Raw genomic sequence first — 19,638 nt, 5'->3', positions numbered from 1 at the left:
CAATTCCTGCTCCTGAAGTTAGGGCCACATCCATATGTTTCCATTGTCTTTTTTACCTTTACAACTAGAGGTAGAATCATTTTGTCCAGTATCTAAAACAGCATTATCCAGTTATATTGTTATTACATTAATATACAGAATCCATCTTAATCACAGATATTGAAAGTGCATGGAAAAAGTCTAACCAAGCCAATTCAATGACAAATAACAGTGTACCAAACATCATATAAACACACCCGCGCACCCACACTCACACGTAGTGTATATATATATTTATAGATTAATTTACAGTATGAGAGTGTTGTTTAGATCCAGTGGCATGTGCAGAAATATCAGGCAGTTGCTGCTTTTCCTTCTCATATTCTCTTCAATTCTTTATTTCCAAAATAGATGGGTTGTGGTCTAGGATTGCCAAAATGATCTTGTCCATATACTGTCGCAATCTGTAATTTATTTCTTCCTGTTCTTTAAGGGCTTCCATGAGCTGAAACACAACATTTCAAAGTTAATCTTGAAATATTCTCACTAGTGTACATAATAGCATGAAATTCAGACAGGTGAGAGCCTAGTGGCTGCTAGGGATCACCAATTCCCTTTTGTGATAGGTATTCTACCTCTAGCTCCTCCTTGTATCTCTGTTAGAAACAATCTGTATGTTCAAGATCTTTACTATTAAGGAAGGTGGTGAACTGTCATCACCAGGAATCTTTTGGCAGGTCATTTGAGAGAAATTCCCCATCTAACACACCAATCCATCCTGCATCCACACCATGGATAAGCTTCAACATCTCAGTGCAAGAGCTGCATGATACTCCATCTTTTTCACACGTACTGAAATCTAAAGCACTTTGAAAGGCTGCTGAACAGAACAAGGATTTCAGTGTTTTGCACTGGCTACAATATGGGCTGTCTCTTTATCATGTGCATACTCTCTCAAAAACAAAAAACCTACCAAAAATCCCCAAAGCAACACAGCTACATACTCCTCAAGAACAATCCACCAAATATTATATGTTCTATATTAAAGACGTGTTTCACTAGACCTTTGAGCTGTGAAAGGCCCCTCAAACTCTCCAAAGATGTGGAGTACAAAAACCAAGCAGTCTTCATGTTTAACGCCAAACTGACAAAGCTGCCCAGCAGTGTCAGAACCCCAGATCCTCCTAAAGCTAATGTGATTTGGGTGTCCATTTCCATTAGCCTTCATGAAAGTCCCACCCCGAATCTGCAGTTTCTTACTTTCAGTTTGATTATACAGGAAAAATGGCACAATGGGAAAAGTTTATGCAGGTTGGTGAGGTTTACTAAGCCTGGGCAACAGTTGTAAGTCACTTTCCTTCTTTAGAGGGGGTGTGCTGGGTATGGCATGAGCCAGAGTCATGAGTTTCAGAAGGAGAAATAAAGATTTGTCTTGACAATAGCAAAAGCCCAATTTGCTTTTACCTAATTAGAGTTCAACAATTAAACAGCCTTTCTTCACAGTGCTCTGGTTCAGCAAGAAACTCAAGTATGCACCTCACTTCAAGGGACTACCCAGGAGCTAAGGCTAACAGGGTCATTCAAGTACAGATTGGGTAAAAAGTTTTGTCTCAGGACCCCTCTTGAAGAAGAAATGGGAAGTTCTATCCAGAAGAAACAATTCCTTTTAATCTCCTTCATCACTAATCTGTCTTTTTCCCTGGGAGCTCTTACATATCCATTGGCCTGATCTCACTATCTGTCCTGGAGCTTAATGGAAGCTGTACCAGCTTGACTCAGCCCACATACAAATGGGTCTCCTATAAAACGTTCCAAAGCATTGCCAGATTATTACCTGTACACTACCGACTTTCTCCAAGAATTCAGCTCTGCTACAGGGAATGTATAGCTCAAATTTAGATCTAAGTGAGAGCTTGTTACTGAAGTAACTTAGAAATAAATCTAGAACAGAAAGTAAAAATTTAAGTAACTAGCAATGGTAATTTCTGTATGAAATTAGTGTCATAATAACACAATACCCTGTAAGAAGATGTTAAAATAAATTCACTGTAAAACAGTTCACTGAGATTCTAATAATTCCATTTTTTTTTGAGAGAGAGACAAATGGAAGAGTTATGTTCAAAGGAGCATCCAAAACCACTGTTAGATTTAAGGCAATCTTCTAATACTCTTGAACTCCTAGCAAAGCAGATTTATCTGTTGTTCATTTGTCAGCTTTAGACAGTTCAACCTTGACAGTTAATTACATTGAAAAATGCATTATTTTTGGATGTAGTACTTAATTAAAAATGCATGTTACCTCATCTCTAGATGCAGAATCAATTTCAGCAGCCAGTGACTGGGCTTTTGTTTGCGTTGCAAAGAGATTTTTAGCTTCATAAAGACTAAGACTTAGGATCTGTCCATTAAGATCATCATTTTGGTCACGAAGTTTCTGATTCTCCTATTTAAGGATAAAAAGACAATGCTTTTAAGTTCTTCCTATAAGGTTTCATTAAAAAATAAAATAAATTTTTAAAATCACAGGTAGCTTGGATGACATACAGTAAGGCTGCAAGCCAACAGCAACTCTCTTACCGCCAGTGACAGGTCCTCTCTGCCTGAATCACAGGTGTTTCCTATGTGCACAATTTACATTGCCTGTGCAAAGAAGTCCTAGACAGATGCAGTGAGGGTCTTGTGCTTGTGTGGGAAGCGGGGGACAAAATCTAAAGGCAGTGTGCTAGGGGTTGAAGCTATAGGCATTTTTTCAAAGCAGTCCTGCACGTTTCACATGGATCAAGAGGCCCTTCCCTGCTCACCTGCTTCAGCCGTTTTATTTCATGCTCCATTTCCACCTCTCTAGTTTTGGCATTGAATTCACTCACGCTGGATGAAGAACTTCTCCCACGTCCAGGACGCTCACATTCCAGCTTATACAGCTGCAAGTGCTCCAGTTCCTTCCGCAAGTCTTCAATGAGCTGTGGGCAGGCAAGCAAGCCATGTGTCTCCAGCCCCTGCAAAACCAGCCCTCCCTGGCAGCAGCCATCTCTGTGCTGCACCTCTGCACTCTGACACAAGCACTCTGTGAGCCTGGTCGAGGCTGGACAGTCCTACAATACAGCCACTTGCTCTTCTATGGAAGCACAGGTCACTTAAACCGTTCAGAGCTGGAAGTGGCTCTGATCTCTAAGCTTCATGTCTGAGAGGCATAATTCCCCTTGCAAACTTAGTAAATGAGATGTTAGGGCACACATTCAAGGCTGCAAGTTCTCAAAGAGTTGTGAACCCTTTGAATCAGGGATTGTCATTTATCAGGTATTCTTGCAGCATTCATCGCCCTGTGGGTACCCCTCCCATAGAAACACAATCCAGTAGTACATTCACTGGATGTTATATTTTCAGTGTTCATCCTGACTGTCCATTCTTTTTCAGATGGGCTTCCATGCAGATGAGATGCAACTGCCTGGTCTTACATCCCTCTTCACACCTACCTCCTGTGTGGCTTCCCTCTCCTTGTTAAATTCCAGTCTGTTCTGCCGCAGCTTGTCCATCATTCTCTTGTACAAATCCATCTCATCCTTCAGTCGCAGACTAGTGTCTTCCAACCTATCTGACATGCGTTGCCTTTCCTAGAATAAATGGGGAACTTCATAGCTAGCTTGCAAGTGTATGACCCATCTTCAGTTTTACAACACAAACCTGTAGACACAGCTGGTCATAAGCTGGCGTATGTCTCAGGGCATTCCTGCCACTAAAGGTGACCCATGTTCCAATTACATCAAAATTCTTTTTAGGGAAGGCACGTTAAAGAAGCTGGGTCAATCACTGTGTAAGTTTGCTCTTACACAAATCAAGCCGCTGTTAAATTGCTCAAGCGCTCAGGAGTTTTGTTACCTCATCTAATCTCTCCGTTTGTGATTTCAGTCGTGTGACAGTGCTTTTCAGCTCACCATTTTCTTCTTCCAGTTGCTGAACCCTGTGTCAATAACAAAACAGCAAATGCCTCTTCAAGAATGCAGGCATGCAAAACGGCATGCTCTAAAAAGCCATTTCACTTGCACTTGATAGAAAGACCAAGCAAGAAAATCTTTCTAATCTTAGCACTTTTTATCATGAGCTATTGGGTACTTTAGTTTGTTTGTTTTTAGGGCCAAAAATGCTACACTGACCCTCAGATTCTTATGCTCCTAAAAACACGTATCTAAAAAGAATTAAGTAGGAAGAAACAAATGCAGACGCAAGTGTTTGCTACAGCTGGTCACAATTCCCTCCTTGAATCCATGCCAAATACCCAGCTAAGCTGTCTACATGGGCCACGTGGATTAAAGCATTAATGTAAAGTATCCTCCTTTTGGGCATTAGACATGCAACTGCACAGCTACTCAATAGAACTACTAACCTGTAACCATCTGTGCACTGTCTGGTTGTGAACAGTCTACGTTTACATGCAAAGTAAAAATGAAAAAAGAAGAACTTGTACTCTGTTCTGGGTGGCAGCAAGACATTTGTTACCTTGTATTCAGCAGTTCAATTTCAGTGCCTTTCTCTTTTTCATACTTGCTATATGCTTCTCGATGTCTCTTTATCTCTTCCTCCAGGGTCTGTTCTGCTGATGTCTCTTGGTCTTTCAGTAGTTCTTCCAGCTCATGAACTCTAAGGAAACCAGATCTCATTTCAGTAACAGCTTCACAAGTACTTAAAAAAAAAAAAAGCGTGTGCAACTACATTGCCTCTCTCTTGCCTCTCCACTCCTTTATTTCATTCTACCTCACCATCTCTCTTGGCATTTAACCTCTCCCAATATCTCTCCTAGTATTTAATCTTCTAAATAGCATAGAAGTAAGCAGTATCAGTTCATCTACTATTCTTTCATTCTCAAGAAGTTGCGACTATGATCCAGCCTTTTGCTCTTGTTACATGCAAGAAAAAAAATCCAGTGGTAACCTCTCTTATAACAGAAGAGCTTGCTCTGTACAAGTCAATAACATCTCTGTACTAAGAAACTTGCTTGGAAGACCTCTGCTTGCTGAAAATTCAGCAAGGCAGCCCTATCCCACTTGGACTTCTCAGATGAAGCCTTACCTTATTTTGTCTGTCAGCATTAAGGCAGAAGACTTGGTCATATTTTACAGGTAGAGATGTTCCTTCCCTCCTTCCAACTTTGTTCTAGCTCTGCTCTGACATGATAAAGAGAACTGGCTCGGTGCTTTGTTACCTGTGAACTAGCTGCGTGTTCTCTTGTTTCAGTTTACTCTTCAGGTCACCATTTGTCAGGCTATCGTTCTCCAGTTCTGTCACCTTTTTTTCTAGGTATGTTACCTGGAAGGGGAAACGGAAAAGAATTGAGAGTTTGAATCTCTCTTCATACACCCCTCCACTGTTCCTAATTGTCGTTTGGCTATGCTACTCTTTTTAAAGGGGGCATGCTTCCATGCAAAGCCAGCAGCTAAATTAAGCTCTGAAATTCTGAGTTCCCCAGACCCTGCATCTTCCTTGAAGGTGATCAATGCAAATACACAGTAAAGAAGTACTAATAAAATGCCTAGATCCGTACTTGCACAGTTCTTGAATTTTTGTGAAGCAAAGTCATAATTTTTATGGAATATCAACGACATTTTGAATGAGCTACTTCAGATCACTAGTAACTGTGAGCAAGAGAACTTTGTCATTCGATGCATGTCTCCAGTAGGATTTTGTTGGGTACATGAATCGCAATGCACCCATTTTCTCACCTTTTCAGTTATATCATTATCACAGGAGTCTATACTGTCTCTGAACAGGTCTTCTGTGCTGCCATTACTGCTGCTGAAGTTACTGTTGTGGAAGAGTTGCCTGAAAGATCAGAAGGATAATTATTTTGCCTGATGAGGAAGGAGGAGAAAGAGTCTGGGTACTGTCTTATAGCCTGGCTTTGCATTTTGAACATCTAATGCTAAAATCTGTGCAATCATTTCAGTGACAATTACAACTGTTTAAGCACAAGTCTTACAAGAGACTGGTAGCTAAATGAACTCATACTGAGCACATCAATTACATTAGTTCTAGCGTGTGAGTTCTTTGTTGCTTTTGATAGGATCTGCCACCAGCATTAACATAGTTTAAAAACTACTTAGCCTTATTCACACTATGTACTGAGTTGTATTTGCCTTATTAGAAATTTAAAATAAGGTCAGCACTGCGCACGGGTTGGTACAGTTAATCTAGAAAATTTCACACAGTAAGAACTTCTTCAAAAAAAAAAGAAAAAACAAAATCTCAAGCAGTTCCCACTACAGAATAGTGTCAGAATACACAACACTGGAGATTATCTAAAATATTATTGAAACTTACGGCCCTCCCCAGCCCAGGGCTGGTTCATTCAGTCAAAGGAAGATCACAATTCTGTATGTCCTTTTTAAAGGGATGCTCTTGCTTTCCTTTGCATTTCGACAACAAGAACAACAAAAAGGCCCACATTACGAGGGTGAAAGAAGCAATAGCTGGACTAATGGAATAGCAGTATAAAGGAAGACAGCTGGCAGACAAAGAAGCAACTATCTATGCTCTTAACAGTGCTCTTTCCAGTTCAGGGGCCTGCTTCAAGACTAGCAGTGGCTTCTATATTCTGCAACATCCCTATCCAAATACAGGCCCCTTCCTTTGAAAACTTGTCTCGGCACATTTTCGTTTTCCTAAACTTATTCCTCCTCTCTCCTCCCACCCCCACTTATGGAATTATTACAGGTGATTCCACATATATTCATAAAAAAGTTGAAGGCTCTTACCTTCCAAAAGCTGTGCTTGATATTTTCCTGTTAGGGCTACATGGATACAGAAGGAATGATATAGGAATTAAACACTTATTTGATCAGTGTTGGATTTAATCTTAGTTTAAACTCCAGCTGAATTGCACAATGAAACATAATATTGACTTTTTTAGTGAAGTAAAAAAATGATTCTGTGAACAATATTCTTAGACAACTTAAATCAAAAGCTGCAGTTACCAACAATGTGAAGATGAGTGGAGCCACAAATTCCTGTGATCATTAATAAGTCAATTTGCAAATACTGTTATATTTAGCAGAGATTTGTCAGTGTAAATCAGAGCGAAACTAACATTAGAAACACCACAAAGGGACACTGAGTTAGTGATGGACATTTATTCTGGATTCCCAGTTTTTAGATGATTTTATAAACAGTTAGTTTATCCTTCCCCATAATGCTTCCCAGTTCAGCACAGGAACTGAGATGCTTTCCATTTTTACAGTTCCCTTTTGCAGCCAGAGACTAGTATTATCTAAGTGAAGAACCAGACTTCAGACAACAGCACTAGAACCAAATAAAAATATCCAGCTGCATCTCTCGATAACAGGATGTCGCATCTCTGTATGCACACAGATACACCTCTTTGTCAGAGCATCGCTCTCTTTCAGTCAGGTATATACAGCCTCACTCATAAAATTACCAAAGCCCTGGCTGGCCATGGTCTGGGTGTTAGCAGACTCCTTGCTAGGGCAGGAACATTTTTCATATCAAGTACTATGCTGCTGTGTCATCAAGAGAAGAAGCAGTGCCGTGTGCTCTGTGCCAAGGATTATGCAGACAGGCAGGATTTACAGTTTCTAGGGGGAGCTAGAAGCCCACCAAATAATTTCCTTCAAAAACCCTAGCTGATTGTTGGAAGCACTGGATTCTTTCCAAGTGCTCAGCACCATTTAGAAGTGGATGGAGGGGCAGAGATAGAAACGTAAGGAAAAAGCTGAAATTGCAAAGAACCCCAAAAGTCACTTCTGCCACAGGATTCATCACTTTTCCAAGTTCCCTTTAGGACCAAAAAAAAAAAAAAAAAAAAAAAATCCCACAGGAATGAAGTACCTCTGCTGACCAATAGCTTTAGGAGAGGTTGGACTCAATGATGTTAAAGGTCTTTTCTACCCTAAATAATTCTGTGATTCTGTATGTAAGGTTATATCCATCAGCTAAAGATCTACCAGATCACTCCTTCCCACCTGGAGAAAACAGTAGCTAACTATAGATCTGCACTAAGCAGCACAGCAGACCCCACTTCCAGGGAAAAATTCCTGGAAATATCACTCTCACTCTGCAATCAAAGAGCTCATTGCTTAAAATATTTCAGTTTATTAATGCTGTCTGCACCTTAAGTCAGAAAAATACTTATTAGCTAATGAAGAAGAGCATTTTGGTTCAGGCTAGATGTCAAAGTCTGAACTTCTTACTGTTTTGTAAGAACATCACATGTGTAAGACAGAATTGGGTACAGGGAAGGGAAGGGCTCTTTCTTCCTCTCCTCCTGCTACTAGCTAGTCCCATTTCAAGGGGGCTTTGCTAAAAGCACTGCAATGGGCTGCTTACCTGTTTGCTTTCAAGTTTTTCAGCCTGGCCTCCAAATCGTTGAGTAGATTTATCTTTTTGCAGCACTGTGAGCAGTAAACATCCAGTAACTCGCTGTTATAAACATGCCTCATTTTTCGGGGTGTTTGGCCAGCACTGTTTGCAGGAAAGGAGAGATATTACTGGCTATAGTAACCAACTCACAACAGATTTTCCTCTTGACTGTGTGTCTGTGTGTCAGAACCACAGATGAGGGACTTGGGGAACCACCTCTAACAGCAGCTCATCTACCTTAGAGGTGATGATAAAGAATGCTAGTCTTAGGGCAAGCCCACCTGTCTGAGTTGAGGCTTTACAAAGGATGCATTCTGGGTGTCAGCGGAAAGAATCAGTTTGCATGACTGGAAGAATAGCACAAGGTATATAGAGTCCATGCGATGCGTGTAGCAAAAGCAGCTACATTAGTATGTGCCACCTCAGCAATGCCTCCCTCTCATCTTGCCCATCTTCCCACTAGAGCCTGGCATGCAACCTGAAGAGCCTTTTCTCCAAGAGAAAGACAGGAAGATGAAAAACAGAGCAGTCTGGTAGGAAGGAGTCACACGAACCCCCTCAGATGGTAGGACAGAAGGAACCCTAGAATGAGGAGGAAGGGAGAAGTGGACATAGGTCTAACAAGGAGGTAACAGTAGCTCTTGGCATGATAAAGAGAAAATAAACTCAAATAAAAGAGAGCAATCATGGCATGAAGTGCACAGAGCCCCAGGAATGGGAATGGAAAGGGTTGCATAAACCTGAGGAAATAGGGGATGAAGGACACAAGCCATCATAATGAAGGGGCAGTAGAGAGGGGTGCTGGCTCTGCATGCATGACAGAGGTGGCAAGACTGGATTGCAGAAGTGCTTGAAACAGAGGGTAGCACATGGGGGTTGCATGCGGAACAGAGGGATGCAGTGAGCTTGTCCTGTGTTAGCAATGAAGCACAAGACCTTCATGTGCTATTGATCCAAGCAGACAAATCCTAGAGCATCTTCATGCTCTGCTCTTCCCCAACCCTGCTCACCCATTCCCTTGCTTGGGGAAGGATTTTAAAATCAGCAACTGACTTTGTCACAGGACATAAGAGCTACAGAGACTGAGGTCACATCCAGGAAACTGGTGGACTGTAGTGGCATTTCCAGCTCCTAACAAACAGCAGCTACTTGCTTATGTTCTCCAAGACATTCAAAGTCAATATGAATGCTTGTTTTGAACAACCCCCCGTCGTATACAGCAGTTCACCTTACAGGTTAGGGCTAAGAAATTGTAGTATCAGAACACAAAGGAGAAACAGCTCTCTTGCAGGTCTTCTGTCCACTGCATCAGGGGTGGTGCATAGTGCTAAGCTGGTTTCCAGCTTGCAGCAGATAACTTCCAATACTAGCCCCTAACTGTGAAATCTACTGTCTGCAATAGAAAGAAACCTCTACAAGCAAAACAGCCCAGTTATTTCAACAGAACCCAACAGAGGTTATCAGAAACAACATATTTGCTATAGCTCTTATTAAATGTAGTCTGTCAATCAGAGGACAGAAAATGAACTGATAACATTTTGCTTTTAAGGTGAGTCTATGTAACCAGTGTAAACTCTGGTATGGTCACCCATGCTCAGAGAAGAACAAATTAGAAAAACTGTTTGTTAATGAATAAGGAGCAACCTGGAAGATACAGATGAGCCAAGGTCAGAGTAGGCGTTGGTTCTGGTCTCATCATCAGGGCATGGGCTACTGGGAGTAAAATCCACATCATCTCCTTCCCCATAGTCTTCAAACTGTTCTTCATTACTGATCAGAGAGGCGGTGGAATAAGTTGAAAGGTCAGATGCTGCAGAAGGGTTGTGAGGACTTGACCTGAAACAAGAGGTCAAAACGTCTCGAAGGCCGACTTTGATAGCATCTCACCTCACATGGAATCTTCCACCTCTACAGCTTGTTCCCTCATTTGAAGTTGTAACCCACTTACTTTGTGCTAACGAACTGAAGTGCTAAACACATCTGATGTACATTTGACTTAGTGCCTTGAAAGTCAAAGGCATGAGAATCTACAGACAAGCTACCTGTGAGATGGGTTTGGATCAACACAAACCATTTCACTTTAAAGAGCACACCTCAAGAATCCTCAGTCATTATTTCCACGTGGTGGTGAAGACTGCTGCTTATGGGACCTCTGCTCTGAATGCAGGAACTGTGCAGACAACTCCAAAATGCATGGGATAGTGAGAGGAACATGTACAAGACAGAGGCTGTCACTCTGTCTCACAATCAGAGTTTCACAGTAATCCCCATAAACCCTCTCCCACACTCCATGAGCTCCAATCACTCTCTTTTGTGTGGCCAGAAACAAACTTCCACTCACCGCATGCCAGAGAGTCACTAAAGCCACAGATGTGACTTAACGGAGGCTGAGTTCCTGCCCTTTCTTCCATCGTGACAAAATGTGTCCTTCAGAGGAGATATGGACCACAAGAAAAGGCTGTTTTACTACCAGAGACATACCTAAGATAACGCCAAACAGGTAGGAAATAGCAGGATCCTGTGACCTCAGAGAGAGGACATATAGGTAAACAGATCAGCAGAGCCAGGCACCATAAAGAAGCAGCTGGCAGAGTAGTTTTGAGTACATCACATCTAATATAACGGAGCAAGTTTGCTGCAGAGGGTGCACGGTGATTCTCCTGCCCAGAGTCCATACTATCCTGCAGTCATGCAGTGTGCTATCTTACAGAGGCAGATATTTCACACACATTTGCTCAGCTCCTACCTCAGTAAGGCATTCAAATAGACAAGCCAATAAATTCACATACAAGTTCTTATAAGCAAACTTCTCCCTACAGAATACACACATCTAAGGCCACACACGCTCCACTTGTGAAGCTCCGGCATTGCCTGACACATTACTGTTCCTACTACAAAGCAGAATCCAGTGCCTCTCTGCAATACAGACAAGGCACTGATTCAATCTGCTGACACTTTGTGCAGATGGGGTCAAGTTCTTCACTCCCTTCGCTTCAGTGCCCAGTGCTTGTATCTTTGACTCCACTAGCTCAGCCATGGGACAGTAGCTCCCGGTGGATGTTGTTCTCCAGCAGCTGAACAACATCGCCTCCTAGGTTTCTTCTGAGTCTACCTTCAGCCTCTTAACCATGCCCTGCACTTTCGGAGACAGGGAGATTCCTCTTCCTGTAATACTACACTTGTGAGCTGTAACAAAAGAGATGCAACAGTGTTCCTTTGGCGGATGGTGCAAGCATTATTTGCATCTCTTCCCTCCAAAAGCAATTAGTAGAAGAGGAAGCCTGCCAATGTTTCAGATGTATGCTCTTTTGTTTCTCCTGTTTTGATGAGATCCATTTATAACCTGCAATTCATTTATCTAATTCACATTAACAGAAATTAGGGCAAGTCAAGCTTGGCACACTATTTAAGGATGAAGATCATGAAGATAGGAATACTCATACTAGAAATAGATCAAACTTACCTAACAAGGCTCCTTGGCTGGGAGGTGGATTACTGAGAAGCTCAACACATCACACTAACATCTATTAATAAAAAGCTTCTGTGCCACAGACATACTGTGTATTGATAAGGTTTTGGGTGACTATGATCTGTGTAACTGCAACTGCTGTTTTCCTCTCAATGTTGTTACACCAAGTCAGTTTAGGAAGAAGTTCCTCATAACTCCTCATAACAGAAGTTCCATCCCCTTCTACCAGGGATGGAGGTAAATGACCACTCCTCAGTTGGGATGATAATGTATACTTGTCCATCAAATCCATTCTCCAGCATCATAGCCCTGGAACATCACCACTTGCCAACAGACTGGAGTTCAGCAGCCTTATCCCTCATACATTGCCTGGCTAAGTTTCTCTTATGGCAGCTATGCAAACAGTCACCACTGCTGGACCCACCTGATAATGTTGCTTAGAACTTTTAATTTGTAGTTATTCATAAGCTTTGCCAAACTTGAAACCGTTTGGGTTGAAACACTCCATGCTTAGGGTAGATCCTGAACTCATAACCAGCCTCAGGCTGGAAACTGTCTAGGAATCACAGTCATTTTCAAGGGACTTGCTAAAAGCAGTTCTTTTTCTCCATTCTAACACTTTCTGAAGAAAGCTTTCAGGGTTTTGGGTTTGGGTTTGGTTTGTGGTTTTGTTTGGTTTTTTTTAAAGTTCTTTCTTGTTCTTCAGAGCAGGACTTCAGAGGGCTGACACATCTGATACACAACCCACCTGCTTCTTCAACAAGCAGGTACTGTGGTTTGGCCAAAGTAAAAATCTCTATCGTGTCCAACACAAAAGCATGAAGCTTCCTAAGTGTTTTCCCACAGATTTACCAAAGCTGAGGAGGCCTCAGAGGATAAATCAAGATCTATTAGTAGTAGCACAGTAGCTCTTAGTAGTTCCTGCCCCCCTAGAAAGGGGGAACAGAATGCACAATGCCTCCTACATCCCCTTCACGAGAGCATGAATGGCACAGCTGGGAGGAAAGATAACTCATTTCAAATGCAATACAGGTAAAAGTCAGTCACCACAAGAATGGGTGCTTTGAAGAACTGGGAATGGCAAAGCCAGGAGACAAGTTTGATAAAGAGCTGATGAAAACTGGAATTATCTTGATAAAGTCTCTAGGATTGCTGGGACAAATGGGAGAAGGCCAGATCTTAGCTAGCTGAGAAATTCAGGAGGAGGGTATGAATGAGGCTGCACAGAGAGCATCCGAGGAACCCCAGGAGAAAGAAGGACTGTCTTACAAATGAAAGAAGCTCAAGAGGCACAAATCAAGATGACAAGCCAAAAATAGGGAAGACAGGGCAGAGGCTTACAAAGCAAGGCCAGCTGAGCTCTGTCCTGTGGTACTGCGTTAACTCAGTTCAAAGCAGCATTAAAACAAATTCAGTCCTTTCCCCCCCAGCCAGCTTTTACCAACACCCCCAGGTACACACCTGGGAAGAGTCAAGTTAGGATTACAGAGACACTCTTGTGTTAACAGCAAACTATGGTTACACACGGACATGCCAGGACACCCTGTGTTAAACACAATGTACTGTTGCACACTAAAGGTTATGGAAAATTAGAAACACACAGAATTAACTTGGTACATGGAGTCGCAAAGCAAATCTACAGAGCCCACATCTTCAGATAATGATATGTACAAAAGGCTAAAGCAGCATTCCCCATATTGCACTGCTTTGCAGGAAGTATTTGTTTTAATTCCAGCATATAAAGGTTATAGGAACACAGAAGATCCTAAGTTTGGGGGATGCCAATGCAGCAATCCATTCTGGAAAGACCCAACACTTTCACTTCAACACACAACATGCAAGTCCCATGAGTGCTCAAAGAATATGCCAGAAGGAGCCAGGGCTGAGACTGTCTAAGCCATTTAGAGGACCTGGACATCCACCTCCCTTATATTGTAAATGGATATTAAGTTTCTAAATCCTTCAGGCATCCTCAGCCTCCCACAGTAGGGATTAGTCACATAAAGGGTCCTTCCTCCCTGGTCCTTTTGCACATGCCTCAAAACAGGGCTGCCACAGGGCAAAACCACCACTCACTTGTCACCAGGCAGAAACAGGCCACCAAGCACACCATCCTTCTCCTCGCTCCGACACACATCGGAGGCCTCCGAGCTCTGGGCACTCTCAATAGCACTGTCCATGTCAGACTCATGGTGAACCTCTTGCTGTGCTAGAGTCATTGTGTCGTCATCAGGAAAGAGCTCCAACTCGCTGTAGGCGCTTTCGCTGTCCAAGTAGGCACAGTCCTGGATTTCACCACCCTGGCAAAAGAAGAATTGGGAGGCAATTCAGATCATCCTTCAAGGCAATTAAGAGGATATAAAAGAAGCAAAACCCACTCTCTGGATGCCCTGGTAAGCAAGAGTGATACTGAATAAAAGCCATAAAACAAAAAGCCTGACCTGCTTTACAAAGGCCAGTTCCTGCAAGCCCCTAGGGTAGCTTGCACCTTCCAGATGGGCTCAACTACTGTGTCTGACCTGGTGTCTCTCTTCTACAGGAGAGAGGGACACAACCCCCAGGTATAAAATGCAGTCAGTTTTGCCCTAATTTACTCTCAAAAGGCACTTGAAGTAATAAATATCCTCAAAGGTATTTTATTATAAAAACAAGCACCCTTTGTAAGAAGATAATCATGGGACCAACTCTCAGTGACTTCATGTATTAGTATTATTGACTAAAAAAAAAAAAGCAAGCCAGATAAGTCTAACAGCTTACTCTGTCTTTGAGGATGGGCTAAAATCTATAAAGGTGAAAAAAAAGCTGGCAGGTGTTAAAACGTTTATGGTAAGTCTTGGTGACAATCAAAGATGTAAGAGAGCAGAAAAAAACCCAAAGCCATCTGTTCCTGCTTCCTGGATCCACATCTTGATTAAGTATCAACTAAAATAAGACATCATTCTCATTACTGCAACACTTCGCTCTTGCTGTTCGTCCCCTCCCTCCCCTTCTTGCCCCATGAACACTCACAATAGCCAAGACAAGCTGTTTTCTATTTGCTTGTCCCTGAGGGACAAATAGAAATTCTTAATTGAAAAAATAAAGCCTAAGATTTTACTCTGTCCTTTGTTTGATACGTAGCAACACAATACTGCTTTGACAATTCCCATCCAGCGTGACGCAAACAACTCATGACTCCAGAGCGAGTCCTGCAAATGCTCTGACTCAGAGCTCCACTCCAAAGCTCACCTGGCAAGCTCCACAGGCAGCTTTACCATTATGCTATTGCCAGCAAATTAAGACAATCACGCATTTAAGGCTTAGTTTACTGGCACAAGTAATGAAGCATTTCATTCACGGATACACCTCATATTTAGACCCAACTGTCATCTACCCAGCTCCTTCCCCAGGAATCCCAAGGCACTGGCAGCCTGGCACCACCGCCAACACCAGCTGCCCTTCTGGCAAGCATGTTCAGTGGGAAGCGGTTACACAGGTACTGCTTGCAGCAGCACAGCTTCAAGTCAACTCCCATAGCCTCTGCACACTCCTAAGCTAGAGCCACAGAGGCTTAAATCCCCTTCTGCAGAACTAGTGATGTTCTGTACTGATGACACTAATTTCTCCTCAGTGCCTTTTTCACCTCAACATGCTCACCTCAACAAGCTGCAGCTTTTTAAGATTTGCAAAAACTGCTACTAGAAATGCAGGTCTCACCTTCCATTTTTTCCCCAAAATACCAATTTATACGGCTATGAAAACTCCTAGCATGCAGAGGCTTAAGAAATTCAAAACAACCCCATATGCTCAAACCTAGTTAACTAATGAACACCCAAGCAGTCAAAAGGACAGCTTTACCTGCAGTGTTTGAATCTCTAGGTACATACTCAGAGCAGATATCTGGATGCTTTTCTAGCTTAGCTTTCAACAGGTCTTCCAGATACACAAGTAATATCAGTAAGACACTTCAGCACTATACAATAATAAGCACACATGTATATGCCTTCTCCCACTTTTCTGTGTCAGCCTGAAACTTTCCCTAGGGACTGCTCCAAGAGATGTCCAAAAGGATTTTTTCTTGGTCTATGCCATGTAGTATTTATTGAAGCCACACTGCCTCACGCAATCAAATTTCTAGCTCTGAGCAACAGCACTTTCAGCATGGCCGTGACCCCTCATCTGCAGGGAGCTGGTGGTTTGGCAGGTCAGACACCAGCCATGGAGTATGCCCTGGCCCTGTTACAGCTCCAGGTTCTTCAGCACATCTTCTGATTTGCACCTTGCATCCTCATAAGTAAGCAGGTATAATGACACTGTTGTTGTTTGCAAAGTACCTTGGGATCTAAGACCTTTTTAATAAGTGTTGAAAAAGTAAAGATTGTTAAGAGCAATTAAGATGTTTCAGAAGTATCCAGGAGTGTTTGTTTATCTAACATTTCCCCAAAGTTTCCTCCTGCATGCCTAGCCCCACAGGCACAGACCTCCCATTTCTCTTAAGAAGTTTAATGCAATAAAGCCCTGACTGCCGTTACGGAATTGCACCAGCTGGTAAAAGTCTGATCCAAGAGGGAAAGAGAGAGGCGCGGAGCACACAGTGGATCCCTAAAGTAGGAGTTAGCAAACCAAGGGAGGAAAGGAAGAAACAGCTCCTGCACAGCCCTACCTACCCATTAGCATGTCTTTTTCAGAAGTCTTGGAGAAGTCTCTGCTTAAGCAAGTTTTTACAGCAGGAAAATCTCACTGGTATTAAACAAACTAACACAAGAAAGTAAAGCTCAAGAAGAGCGTGAAAGACTCCCTTTCTGTTCCCGTAGGTAACACCCCGTGTTTGCTTTTTCTAATAATAGCAGCCTAGATGCTCTTTAAAGGAAGTCCATTAGCAATTAAGTGTGCAGTGTCATCTATAAAGGCTAAGGGCTCACTCTTCTTTCCTGTCACTTTCTGGCAACCTAACCTTCACATATTTACTCGTATTAGAGTACGCATCTATAGCTACAGCACAGACCGCGCTGTACCCACGCTGGTCAGTACCATGTATTCTGTTTCAAAGTATAATTGCTCTGCTCCTAAACTTTCACTTCTAAGCCCCATGAAATAAAAAAGAAGAAAAGAAATGAGCTTTTGGAGGCAACGACCCATCATAAGCCTGACCACTTGCTTTATAGCTTCTGAAATGCCTCACTGCAAGACTTGGAACCCCTCCTGGAAGCTGGTCCTCCCTTCTGCTGATCCCATCGTCGAGCTGTGGGGAGCTCCGGGACTGATGGGGACTGGATAAGCAAAGAACAAGCTCCTTTGAGGAGCTCCCCCTCAGCTGCCCTCCACTGCTTCGTCACAGCAGGGCAAGCAAATGCCACACAGCACATCATGTCCTGGGCTCCCAGCTCCCCTCTTCTCTGCAAATCTGGCACCTACCCCATAGACCTGTGCAAATAAAGTGGACGTTTAGGAAGCATGTCTCAGCTGCTATTCTGAGTACCTGGCAGCCAAATCACATGTTGAAGACCCCTGCTTGGACATACACCCAGCCCTTTCAAAGCAAGTAGCACGACAAACAATCCTGCCAGGGAGGCTCAGCTCCAGCAGCTGCATCAGCTGCTTATTCATGCTTTTAAGTGCTCAAGGTACACCTATAATGAGTGCTAAAGATCACTCTTTCAACAAGATGCGCAGAAACTGGGACCAGTGACAGCCACTGTGCTGAAGCCTGCGTGACTGTTTTCCGTGAGTAGGAACTACATGCTTAGCTATTAAGCTTTAAGAGCTTAGGGGTGGGGAATCACTACACCCCTAATAATGCAGTGCTTCCATGCACAAGAATACCTCTGATGTGCAGCAGCGAAATCCTGTAAAGCATGGGACTTGGATGACATAACCGAGGTGCCTCTTCAGCTCCCTAGGTGAAACCAGCCTTCAGTGCAAGAGTCACAATTACACATTTAATGAAGTTTTACTTCTGTGGCCTAAATAACCAGTAGAAGACAACAGACAAAGCACCTTTGAAACAATTAATACACATTAAGAAAGCTACTACAAGAAGTCAGAATTGGGGCACATCGCTAGTAAACAATATACAGGCATCCACACCTTACTGACTAAACCTATATGATATTTGAAGCTGTAATTGTTCAGTGATCACAGTTTCTCACAGGACCATACTTTTAATGATGCCATCTAGCACAAGCTGCTTACAGACCACACCTAAGGAAATTAAACTCCTAAAAAAAAAAAAGGCAAAAGAAAACAAAAAGAAAAGGCTGATTGCACAGCTTAACCGCTCAAATTATTCCTTCATACTTTAGGTATCTACAGTACTTAATGTACCAAATTAGAGGCTGGCAAGAACAAGTGTTATTCAGGTAGCCTATAAGGAGCTAACCTGAGTTTAAACAGTACGTTAAAGACTAGGAGACACTTCTACCCTGAGTCATTTGTTTTCAGTGTACATGCCATTAGCTGAAACCAGTAAGAGAATGAGGTTCTGACAACCTGAATATGAATCACTGTGTTTCTCATTCTGCTAGGCAGCTCCCTTCTTTGTTGGCTGAGTCAAAAGAGATGAAGTTGTTGCTTATGATCTTGGAAGATTCACATAAAAAAAAAAACCCAAGAAAACAATGAACGTTAAAATACCACCAACACAACATAGCTGCGGGTAGCTTTAAAGCAGTAAGTACTTTGCACTTTATCTAATCGGATGCTCAAGATAACTCCAAGTGCTTCACAGGCAGTCCGCCAGACGCTTGTATAGCAACTGTTGAATATTCAGCAACAGTTTGCTCTATAGAAGCACCTGCTGCCCAAAGATCCAAGGCCACTTCACAGAAACTAATGAATTCCCTTCCTCGAAAGAGGCAATTGTGTGGCTGCATTGAAGCCAGATGAGTAAGCACAGGCTGCCTTTGCACAGCCACCTCAAATAGAAGCAGAAGCCAGAAGACAGTGATTCCCATGGACTCCTTCTGATCCTTGTGGGGCAGGAAAGCAGCATCAGCATTAGGTGGGTATGGGAATACAGCTCTGCCTTGCCCCGCAGTGACCTGGCTGAGCTTTCCAGGTTGGAAGCAATCCCTAAAATATGCATATAAAGCAGCTGAAAGCCAGTAACTTGGCTGACAGACAGGCTACATGACATGCCTACATCAATACGTTCATGCTGAAGAGCAAGCCTAGTTAAAATTCGCTCCCATCACAGCCAAATCACCAGCACTCTTGACATTTAGACAGCCTCCCGAGTATTCCAGAGGAGACAAGGAAGAAAGGAGGATCCAAGTCTCCCACGGCTGGGCAATTTGATTAGCAAGCACTGGAACCATCACACACAACCAGAAACAAGAAATGCCACATGCACGTCAGCCGTGGCACTTCCCTCGCCAGGTTCATGCCCCTGACCTGCACCCACCCAACAAACCGAATCTACTAGTTGTGGAACAGAGGCAAGTCTGAGTTCCTGCCCTCCCTCCCCATCCAGTTTCTTCCCAGCAAAAGTGCAGGAAAAGTCACCTCACCACAACTGGACGGGAAAAGGTGCCACTTGGAGGTGTGCCAGGCTTGGTGGTTTCAGATGAAATGTTACTTACTGTTGCGCATCCATCATAGAGAAAATCCAGGCTCTCTCATCTTTACTTAAGCCGTTACTGCATTGGAAGGCGAGTATTCTCTTAATTACTGGGTAACAAAGAAGGGTGTGAAGCATTTCTCACCAATGTGTTTTAGAAACACACCACTCCTCTACAAAGATTTGCATGTTTACACCAAGTGGGCTATGAACTTTTTTTAAAGCACAGATTCTCCCCCAACGTATTTCCTTTCCTTTTCAGTTGTCAGGCAGAGGTGGGGAGATG

At 42.8% G+C, this 19,638-nt stretch overlaps 1 protein-coding gene across 1 annotated transcript in view; it reads right to left on the bottom strand.

The window, feature by feature from the left end:
* Positions 1-367: 367 nt before the first annotated feature.
* The window catches only part of RAB11FIP4 (RAB11 family interacting protein 4), a 124,369-nt gene continuing 105,098 nt past the window's right edge, over positions 368-19,638 (bottom strand). The window contains exons 4-15 of the mRNA XM_059828215.1: positions 13,892-14,115; positions 9,991-10,182; positions 8,314-8,448; positions 6,726-6,761; positions 5,694-5,793; positions 5,177-5,280; positions 4,474-4,614; positions 3,856-3,937; positions 3,453-3,590; positions 2,781-2,939; positions 2,279-2,422; positions 368-484 (exon numbers count right to left, since the gene is read on the bottom strand). Of these exons, the coding sequence (XP_059684198.1) occupies positions 368-484; positions 2,279-2,422; positions 2,781-2,939; positions 3,453-3,590; positions 3,856-3,937; positions 4,474-4,614; positions 5,177-5,280; positions 5,694-5,793; positions 6,726-6,761; positions 8,314-8,448; positions 9,991-10,182; positions 13,892-14,115 (1,572 nt within the window). The remainder of the gene's footprint in view (positions 485-2,278; positions 2,423-2,780; positions 2,940-3,452; positions 3,591-3,855; positions 3,938-4,473; positions 4,615-5,176; positions 5,281-5,693; positions 5,794-6,725; positions 6,762-8,313; positions 8,449-9,990; positions 10,183-13,891; positions 14,116-19,638) is intronic.

The sequence above is a fragment of the Gavia stellata genome, chromosome 22 (assembly GCF_030936135.1).
Source record: "Gavia stellata isolate bGavSte3 chromosome 22, bGavSte3.hap2, whole genome shotgun sequence".
NCBI lineage: Eukaryota > Metazoa > Chordata > Aves > Gaviiformes > Gaviidae > Gavia > Gavia stellata.
This window is presented reverse-complemented; position numbering and strand designations above follow the sequence as displayed.